Source organism: Bactrocera tryoni, chromosome 5 (genome assembly GCF_016617805.1).
Source record: "Bactrocera tryoni isolate S06 chromosome 5, CSIRO_BtryS06_freeze2, whole genome shotgun sequence".
Lineage (NCBI taxonomy): Eukaryota > Metazoa > Arthropoda > Insecta > Diptera > Tephritidae > Bactrocera > Bactrocera tryoni.
Window position 1 is genome coordinate 65,857,576 of NC_052503.1, and position 10,938 is coordinate 65,868,513.

The following is a 10,938-nucleotide window of genomic DNA, read 5'->3' on the forward strand; positions in this document are numbered from 1 at the left end:
TTCTGGCGCTGTTGTAAATTTATAACAACACCTAAAAGATATAAAAATAAAGTGACGCGGAAGTGAGGCATATATTTGTCTTGTCGCATTTCACCTAGTGTGTCCGCGGTATATAAACCCAGTGTCGCTTGGTGGTTCGCTTTAATTACGATTTTTTCGCTGCAATTGCGGAAGTGCTTTGGTGTCTAAAGAAGAAATTGAAAATTATTAAAAGAAAATAACTAAATAAAATAAGCGCAAACATGAAGCTAAGCCAAATCATTTCACTATCGCTCATACCAACGTTGTATGTGTTGTTTGTGTTATTGTTGGAATTCGAGATTCAAGATGCTGTGGCACAAAATCCTGACCCACTTTTCCAGCTGCCCGTGCAGTTGGTGGGCTTTCCGGTTATCGTTTTGTCCGTACGCTTATCGCAATTCGCCAAAAAGCTGGCCTACTCGTTGAATCCAAGTAAGTCGTTGCTATTGTGAAGTTATTATGTAACCATGTTATGGTTGTGCAGAAAATAAAGCATGCAAGTTGCATTTAAGTGGATTTCCAACTCAGCCAGAGTAGTGTGTAATATTTGTTGGGTTGAGTTATGATTATGATTATAGTTAGTGCATAAGTGATCTCAGGGTAGAGCAAAAAATAGTCAAAGGCGTTATTATTGATAGTTACGAATAATTTTATAATATTAAAAAAAAAATAAATTTTACTTTTAAATTTTTTATTTTTATAAATTTAAAAAAATAATTTTACTTTACAATTTTATTTTATAAATTTTTTTTTATTTCATTTTATCTATAAAAAATTTCAAAATACTCAAACTAATTCATAAATAGCTTATCAGCAACATAAAATTAAAAATTTAAATAATAATCTCTAAATTAATATTAGGAGTAGTGTCTCGGTAAAATTTCACTAGGTGGTGCCAGCGTCGAATTGTTACTAATGTTTTCTTAATCGAGGTATACTATGGAAGACTGTGGTCAGATGAGTAGTTACATTATAATTATAAGAAAGACGAAAATTTGGAAATATTCCAATTTTTTCTCACCATAGTCTCCTTTTAGTTTAAACATTCCATATTTCTCATTGTGGTGAATAACTTAGCAGCTCGCACCCTCATTTGATCATCGATGAAGGATGTGTGAGCCGGACTTTTGTTAGGCTTACGAAGAGCAAAATGGGTAAGGTTTCTGCATTCGGCCCGTGAAGCTAGACTACTTATACATCCACATTTTGCCTCTGTTGTGCACCATTCCTCTTTCATAGAGCGCTTAAAAAGCCTCAAAATATGCTGTGAGGTGAGTTGCGCTTCACTTGATCCTCATACTTGCATAAAATCTTTCACATGCTCAATATTTTACACAGAATAATACACAGAAGACAGTTAAGATACCTACTGTTTTCATTTATGACCTCGTATTTTTAATCGGATATTGAAATCATTGGTTTTTGTCAGTTTATCCTCCCTTATGAGAGTGGTTCTTCAGAGACTGAGATGCGACCACGTTGAAATCCATTAAAGAAATTTTCAGAGTCGGACGAACGCCATCGAAGGAAAAGTGTTACATACAACATATAAAGGCTTCTTGACACTAGAATCGAATCTACAATGGTTACACTCTTTTTCATTTTCCTACAATCGAAATAATATAGTACATAGCTGAGTACTTGATTTATAAATAATAAGATAAGTTTGGTCGTGATTTCAATTTTACAAGAATTGAATTGAACTATCTGGTATATTTGGGGATGTGCTTCCAAAGTAGTAATTTTTGCTTGAAATAGTTTTTAGAGAAGTATAGAAGTATTGAAATCTTAAAATGGGTTTGTTTCTTGTTTGGAAGTTTCACTTCTGAATTTTGCAAAAAATTAAGTTGACTTTCATCAAGGAAATCTGCTGTGAACTTCAGAGTTTCCTCACGCTTGTTGGATTTCTCCTTCAACTTGAACTAGAGTCGTTAAGATTTCAAGAAAATTTGGAAACTTAATATTCCCATATTTAAAAATAAACAACTTCCGCAAAAATTAAATATTTTCGAAGGGAGGTAACGCACATTTTTGACTTCAAAATTAAGTAATTGCCGTACATACATATCTCGTATACAAACAAACAACATAATGTCACCAAAATGAAGACATGACGAGCAACATGTCGACGGCACTTGTTTGTGCAATTACAATAGTTACATACTATATAATTGCTTACTTATGATCAGCTGTCGTTGCTGTTGTTGTAGTAGGCGGTATTGCGCATGCGTACATTGACTGAGTTGTTGGGTAAAATGTTTAGTAGTTTCGAATGAGGTCAAGGCAAGTGCGCTGCAGTGCATGACTGCCCAACTACTAATGTCAGCCGCAAGTATGTGGTTTGATTAAACATTTTACAAGTGAAGTGCGAACTGATTTCGTATGCGCGCTGACGCTGACGAAGTTTGCGCTGGTTTTACGAGTTTAGACCGCATTGCTCGCAAGCGTGTTGGTTGACATTATTAAGGGGCAGTCGAATGGTTGAATATAAAATTAGTTAGTTTAAAGGTTTTTTTTTGTTGGTGATGACTATTTGGATGTTTGGGTTGAAGCTTTGGCTTGAGGCTTTGGTCGTAGTTTGATTAGCTATTCTAATAGTTACATATGTCCAAATACTTGTTTGTATGGCTGACTTGTTGCATTTTTGGATATATGTATGTATGTAAAACAAGAAAAAAATTATGTTTGATTGCATCGAGCCATAATACCCCTCCCATGTGCATTTATTATATCCCAAAAGGGTAAAAAAAATTGTTCTGCATATTGAACGTTCAGTTTGTATTACGACTATACATGCAATCTGACCAATATGGTATATTCGGAGATTGTAACACTGCCTTGAACAATAGTCTATGCCAAATTTCGTAGAAATACATCCTGTCCAGAAAGTATCGGGAATTCTTCATTTAAATCTCCCGCTTATATGGAAGACAGGTAAATTTTTTTCTAGGTTTGTATAACTGTTCTTAATTATGATGCCAAAAATTAGTGCGATCTGTCAACCAGCGTATCTACAGCAGCTGTTTATGTCAGTCGAACTCAGCTCTCGCGGTCGAATTTGTTTTGTTGTCTTCAATTAACTCAAAACGGTTTCCCCGAAGCGTCAAATAAGTAAGTTTTGCTGTAATGACTTCATTTTGATCATTATTTCCGGACTTGAAACACTCAGTGTTAAACTGAATATACCACGAACTGTTAATGAAAATAAGGATTAGAGTAAAAAAAATTATATACGCTCATATTCATGAGCAACTGATTATTAATATATCCGAATTTCTTAATAAAATCTTAAAAAGTATTTTAGGACAACACTAGTGATAAACAATTTATTTAAAATGGTTGCGAAATCAAAACATATTATACATTAGCAAGTTTTTATAATAACATTAGTTGAGGAATTTCCGTAAAAAAAAGCATTATCAGCAACCAAGGCTACCAACTTCAACCGTTACACATTTCTTACTTCAGTCATTTCTTCTCCAACATTTAACAATTTTATTTGCTTTATTTATTTTCATCTCTTTCTTTCCTCCAGATACCTATCGTGCGCGCAGCAAACGTGATGCCACTACATCGGCCGCTTACGATGCTGAATTGGCACAAAAAGAGATCTTACGTGAGTTTGGACCACGCGCTTGCATATTGGAGGAACCTTGCCGGCTGCATGCTTCACGGCCAGGTCGTTTCGGTGCGCAACAGCATCCAGCATGGAATGAGATTTTGAGGTATGTGCCAAGCTACTGTTTGCGTGAGTATTGAGTAAGTATGTGAATGAGTGGCTTTGGTGAGTTCATTGAAACTTTTTGTAAGTTTTATCAGTAAAATGATTATATGATAACATTATTCTTCCGGAGGCATTACTCTCTGCATATTGAAGAATTAAAATTGGGTATTTAAGGTAGTGACGTTTAGGCTATTTTAACCTGTTCAGCATTGCTTCGGTTCGAATACATTTTAGGACCACAATATTATAAGAATTCATGCTATTTTTTTGGAAAAGTCGAAACCAAATTGTTCAAGGAAAATCTATAACTTGATGGTCGTGTATCTTTGCGAACTATTGGCTAATATCATTGACAAACCACAACATTTGATCATTATAATACAGGGCACTCGAAGTGTAACTAATTTAAAGAGCCATAATTTCGGTTTGGAACATTATTTTTATGCATTTGAAAGTACAAAATGTGTGAAAATAGTCATAAATTCAGGACCTCTTCACTTTTGCTCAATATGACCACCTTTTGCTTTAACTATGGCTTTGAGACGGTCAAAAAACGAATCGCAAGCTGCCTGAATGTGACTTGCCGGTATTTTGGCCCAATCACAGACATTGGCTTTCTTTAGCATCTCGAGACTGGTGTATTTTTTACTTCGGACCTTGCTCTCCAAAATGGCCAAGAGAGAATAATCCATTGGATTCACATCTGGGGAATTCGAGAGCCATTCGTAATGAAGTTCGGAATGTTGTTTTTCAGCCATTTTTGGTTCACTCGCGCTTTGTGAGACGGTGCTGAGTCTTGTTGAAACGTCCTTGGTGTGCGACCGAAATGTTCTGAAGTTGGTTACACTTCGAGTGCCGGACCCTGTAAATTAATTGTTTTTTGTGAATCAGCATATGGAAAATGGGTCTAATGGAACCTTTCTGATTAAGTAGACCCAACACTCCCGGGTACGAATTTTTTCACAATTGTCTGTATTTCTTCACTTTTAGAGAACGCCTTTGCGTCTACACAATAGTCCTCAGCATATCCCTGCTAAAGCAAAATTTCTCTTAAAGACTATCGTTAGTGTATGAATAAGAGAGAATTAAATTTGACTTTGAATTTTTTAGTGACACCTTAAGAGCAAGGAATCAACAAAAATAAAATGTAATTTCACTGATCTGTGAGTCACTTTATATAAAAAAAAAAATATTTGTAAAACAAATTTTTGAGATTGAAGAAAATGATAGTAAATGTTTTAGGTTTATTCAAGAAATAACGTGAATTTTCGAAAAAAATTTAATTATTCGTTTACATTAATATTTTTGCCTTCAAAATAGTCTCCATTTTTCTTGTCGTGTATAAAAAAAATATTAAACGCTATTAATTGAAAGAAAATATTTTTTTTGTCCCAAAAAATTCTTAAGAAATTTCTAACCGAAAATCGTATATCTTAATTGTTTTACTTTCACACTCTTTTCTTTACTCTTACATACATAGTTATGTAATTTTTATTGCATTTATTAAGTGCTGCGCTTTAGTAACTTACCGCTCTTCAAACATTCTTTCTAACCTTTCTGTTTTTTTTTATATTTTCTGAGCTCTTTGCCACTTTTCCGTACCAGCTCCTTGCTTTGCCAAATTAAGTTTTCTGCACTTGTCATTTTGTCTAAATGACTCTGTTAGTGCAGCGCCATCTGAGGCGAATGCGTGTCTTCCAATCCAATCAGACACGAAATCAAGTTTTTATTTGCGAATTGCTAACTCATCTGTGCATAATTTAATGTCTTGTTCGCAAAACGTAATCGTTTTTGTTACCTTTTCTAGCAATGCTGACGACGTCAACAGCAACAACAACCCAAGCTTTTTAGTCAAACAGCGAGAGCAGGAACAGAAAAAAATACACGCTCATTGCAGGAATAAGAATAAGACGCGAATGAAAAATGTTATAAATTGGCAAAGTGCATGTCATTGCGTCACTAACCGAAATCGGTTATTTCAATTTGCGCAAACTTGATTGAACTCTAAATGGGTGGAATTCTCATGCGCCAAATTGAAGTGGCTGCCGCAGCAGCATAATACTTGAAAGACAGGAATTAGAGGCGTTCAATACAAGAAGTTTAGGGTTGCCACAGTGGCAGGAAAAAATAATATATAAAATTTTGGACAGAGCTACCTGATAGTGGCTGCAAACTTTTCCAATACCTTCTGTGCCCCACGCATATTTAAAAGTGAATCCTTATGCTTGTATGTATTTTGGCTGAGTACGCAGTTTTGTATACTGATAGATTCGAACTTCACCAGCGGAAATTCTTTAACATGCCCATGAAATGTTTGAATATGATTGCAGGTTAAAGTCTTTTCTACTAGGGCTCAGAATCAATGCTTTCGATATATGCTCGGCTGGTGAAAAAGTCTCTTAGCGCTATACATATGTATATACCAATATACGCTACATAAATAGCATTTCAAGGTTACTCAATGAGCATTTTTTTATTTTTTTACGAAACCCAGTTTATCGAAAACTACTATTTGGACAATTTAGTATCGATTACAATAATATATCTTAAAAAGCTTGAGGTATTGCAAAAAAAAAAAAGAAGAAAAAAGGTAAAAAAAAAACACAAAAATAAATTCTACGTAGAAATTAAGTGCGGAAAACTTGCGTTGTAGGTGCTTGTTTTTATTATTTGTATTAATTTTTTTCTTTTTTTTTCTTTTTTTGAAACTCAAATAAACTTTTAATTTTTTTTTATTTTTTTACTTTCTCAAACGCTGTCTGTTGCACTAATGACGCCAGCGCTCGTAAAATTTCGCAGACGCAATGTTTACCGAATGTGCGTCACTCATACGCCATGTCGCCGCTGCAATGAGCTACTTGTAGTAAACACCATTGCGTATAGTTGCTTTGTTACCCTAAAAGTATGCTAGCATTGTGGACAATAATAGCAAACGCCACTGACCTTTGTCAACACGTTCGGCGGTGGTGTAGTGTGTAACTGCGTTGGTTTTTGTGGTTGTGTATGTGTTATTGCTGTATGTGCGTATGTTTCTGTGTACTGAATAAATTAGTAAGTTTTCAAGCGCGATTTTCCCAGTCGATAAACAAACGAATGGCATAATAAAATAACCAAACAATAACGGACCGACATCGCAGTTCTCTTAGTCACGCGCACAGTAAGGTAGGGAGGAGCGGAAAATAGACGACTGTGTGCGCGAAAAATTAATTTGACAAAAAATTTAAATAGCAAATGAGAAAAATGCAAAACTAGTAACAATTGTATAAAAGGAAATTATTTTGTATTAAAATATTTTTTTTTGTTTTTTATAGAACTACACAAAAACAGGGTTGTTAAACACTTCCTGTCGCTGCGCATAAATTTACCAAGCACTTGGCCGCACACAAATGGTATTTGCTAGAACTTCTCGACAACTTTTGCAATTTGTTTTGCATTGCAACTGTTCACTACACAAACACACACATAAAGGAATATGTACCCACACACATGCACATTACTTCGTCTTTTGCATAATTTCTTTGTAGCAAATTTGTGATTGTAAAAGTTTGCGCAAATAAATTCCATTTGACCAGCGAAATTAAAGCGCCAGTCTCACACCAGGCTGCCGCGCTGCCAAGCTCGTTGTACGAAATTAAAAATAGATATGTGTTGCTGGCTGCATATATGTTTGGTTGTATGTGTGCGCATTGTTGCTACTTTGCGCAAATTTACGACAGTTGTGCACACTTTTGTGACGAGTTTGCGCCATTACATTATACATTGCTTTGCAGCGTATTCTTTTCAAGTTTTGTGACATTTTTTTGTAAATGGCATCTCTATAGTCCACTTTGTGGTCATTTTGTGGCAAAATAATTTGTGTGCTAATGTAACCCGTTTGATCTTTTTGTGCAGTGAATCATCAGTACTGGCAGTGCCTCTGCTTTAGGAAACGAAAAAATTAAATGGAATTTAAGAAAAATATTGAAAACCATTGTCGCTCATAAAATAATATTATTTTTTAATCTGTTGAACACTGGTAGCAAATAGTACTATTTCGCTATATTAAATTGAAACTCATATAATTGGTGTAGGTCTACATATCTGACATAATAGCTGAAAAGATGCCCAAGAGTACTCTCTTTCTAAACTAGTTAGTATATTATTTAGGGGAATATTTTCGCATTTTACTTACAAAATGTGCTGTTTTACTCAATGGAAATTTCGTTTTCGCTTCAAAAGTACATAATTTGTTTAGACTACTCAAATACTCAGATATTGGAATAGTCTGCTATTGCTTAAGGATAAGAAGCTATTTCCTCGAAATGAACTCTGTGCTTTAATACGTGATCAAATTAGGAATGATAAAACATTTTATTAAATCATTGTACGTGGAAGAAAACTGTGTGTAATACTTCCGAACTTAAAAAAAATTAAAAGAGGACCCTTTGTTGATCCGCAAATAAAGCAATTCATGAAAGTTACGGATTCTATCAAGGTTATGACTGTTCCAGAAGGCGTAGTTTGGAAAAATTTCGTGTTGTTAGTCGAAATTTTTCTACGTACCAATAAATTACCAAAAAATGTAAAAAAAATGACCAACATTTGCTGACATAGTTTCAGATTCTAAGAGCAAATATGAGCATCAGGTTAGATTGGATCATCGTTTGGGTATATTTTCGGATAATTTAGACAATTATGATTAGAAACTGAGGAGTTGTTCCACTAGTATCTAAAAGTGATGGAAGAAAGAAATCGAGATTGATTGAATCGCGCCGTTTTCGACATTTGGCTTTTGCTTTAGTTCGATGAATCCATATGTTTCAAAACAAAACTAATATTACAAGATTTCGATTATTTTGTTTGATGTTTTTCCATTTTTGTAATGTAAAATGAAAATATATATTTAAAACTAAGCGAGAGGAAATCTTACAAAACCATGGATAGTTTCATGAACTGTGGTCATAAAGGTATCCAAAATCGCTAATATATTTCGTTTTAATTTGAAATCCTTTTCTTCGTAATATGTTTTTTCTAGGTTGATATAACTGTCAGTGACATCTGTGCCCAATGTCACATTAAAATAATCATTAGTGCGTAGTTACGTTAGTCTTTGTGAAGTACATGAAGTGCCTTCGGTGATAATTTTTTGTTGCGAGCAAGTGTCTCTGATTGGTATAAAGTATTCACAGAGGGTCGAGAACGCGTTGACCACTAAACTACTGACATCAACTAATGATCAACACGTCAATAAAATAAGGGAATTGTTGATTGAGAATCGATGATTAACAGTCAGCGATCTTATAGACATTGTTGGAATTTCGGAAGGATCTGTGGAAACCATGTGATAGACCATTTTGGCCTAAGAAAAGTAAAAGCACGATTGGTTTCAAAGTTACTAATTTTTTTTTTTCAAAAACCCGCGACGCTGTTAAACGTCTGCTGAACAATGCTTTCCGACTACCCCGAAGTCATGAAACGTATTATTACTGGCGATGAGTCTTGCATCAATGCTTACAACCCGGAAACAGATGATCAATCGACCGAATACCGCGGCAAAGGTGAGCCAAAGCCGAAAAAACACATGAAAGCCGGTCAAAATTCAAGGTTAAGTTGACAGACTTGTTTGTTTACCGAGGTGTAGTGCACTCCAAACCCTTCCGACCGGCCAAACTGTAAACAAGAAGTACTATTTGAGTGTCAAGCGAAGTTTGCGCGAAGCTATTCATAAGAGGAGGCCGGAATCATGATGAATGAAGGCTGAACTGAACAACTGTTTTGAGGTTCGAAAAACGTTGGCACAGGTGTATTGCGGCCAAGTTGGATTACTGCATTTAAGCTGATCGCTCGATCCGATCGTGTTTATATTAATAAAAGTTTATAATTGCAACTTAAAGGCTCTCATAAACTCTCAGTTGCTATAAAACTCAATAACTTTACAAAAATTATCAAAACTTAAATTTCAACAAGAACGAAAAACAAAGCATGCATTCCATTGTCTTTGTTGTAGTCGCTTGTACGCAAAGCACTACTTGGTTTGATAATTTATATGTAAGTAATAAGTCTTATTTTTTAATATGCTCATAAGTGGCTAAAACGCCAAAGGCACTCCAGCAGCTTTCCATTTGTGCCGTTAGCCAATGTAAGCTACTCCCTTTGTATTGTGCTGCGGCATTTTATGAGTCACTGGCATTTTTCTGTACCCTTCATCCTTTAACAGCAAAAACTGCACTGCATTCGCTGTCGTCAGTCACTTATGTAACTATGATGCGCGTGGTGTGTTTTGTGTTTTTGCTACTGTTTTATTATTATGGCCTTAGCTGCTACTCAGGAGTTATTATTTTTTAATCTCCTCCATTTTTTTAGCGCTTTTAAAATCTGCGCTGCACATTTTCATTGCCATGCCATTTTGTTTGCTGAGTGAATGTTTGCCATTTAAATAGAGAGCTTTTGTGTTTTTGTATTTAAATGTTTTATTTATTTTTTTTTTGTGCTCTATATAAATATGTTTGCAAACTTTATTGCGTTTGTGCGCTTAAACAGCGTTGTGCTGCTTAATTTCCTTTTGTTTCAACATTTATTTGCTTTTATGCTCATTGCCTTGCTTTTGTAATACGTTATTCACCCACTCATTCTCTCTCGCTCTTTATATACATATATATTTATATATTAGCGTATTTAATTTTTTTAATGCTCTTTCTTTACTTGTCTTCTCGCCCTTTTGCAGAAACTACAGAGTTCAATCAACCGGCATGAAACAATGGTACCTGCTCTCACTCTTCATCGGCGATGCCGTGCGCGATGTGCCACTCTGCCGGCACCTGGCCAAGCGGCTGCCATGTCCAGGCGTTGGACCATTGCCGCCACCACAGCCACGTTAAGCGCCAAATACGACGCAGTGGCCAAGCACAGACCTAAGTAATGTCAAAACAGCACAGAGTTCTAGTGCGCGCCGAGCTAGCACTCGCAACGTCGGAAGCAGGTTGGCTGCGCTTTGGTGCGACGTTTGTGCCACAAACCACGGCCGTGGCACACAATAGCTAACAATTTCATACTCACAAAACATTGTACATATTTATATATTTCTTTGCATTACTTACTGTCATACGAAAGTCAGCGCATAACGGTACATCACATACACACACATTACAGCTTTCAGTCATTTTGGCATCATGTGTGCAGACACAGCTCGCCTGTGCTCCTCTTTCATTCTTTAG

The 10,938-nt window shown here is 35.5% G+C and overlaps 1 protein-coding gene across 1 annotated transcript; it reads left to right on the forward strand.

The window, feature by feature from the left end:
• The first annotated feature begins 242 nt into the window (after positions 1 to 242).
• LOC120776342 lies at positions 243 to 10,602 on the forward strand. Its single transcript, XM_040106894.1, has 3 exons — positions 243 to 453; positions 3,557 to 3,746; positions 10,449 to 10,602. Exons 1-3 carry the CDS (start codon positions 243 to 245, stop codon positions 10,600 to 10,602), a joined length of 555 nt encoding a protein of 184 aa, XP_039962828.1.
• The last annotated feature ends 336 nt before the right edge of the window (positions 10,603 to 10,938 follow it).

Excerpts from the sequence above, each read along its gene's own strand:
- LOC120776342 (XM_040106894.1), top strand. The coding sequence starts at position 243 with ATGAAGCTAAGCCAAATCATTTCACTATCGCTCATACCAACGTTGTAT. Across the intron at positions 454-3,556 it reads GGCCTACTCGTTGAATCCAA|ATACCTATCGTGCGCGCAGC; the intron begins GTAAGTCGTTGC and ends TCTTTCCTCCAG. Across the intron at positions 3,747-10,448 it reads GCATGGAATGAGATTTTGAG|AAACTACAGAGTTCAATCAA; the intron begins GTATGTGCCAAG and ends GCCCTTTTGCAG.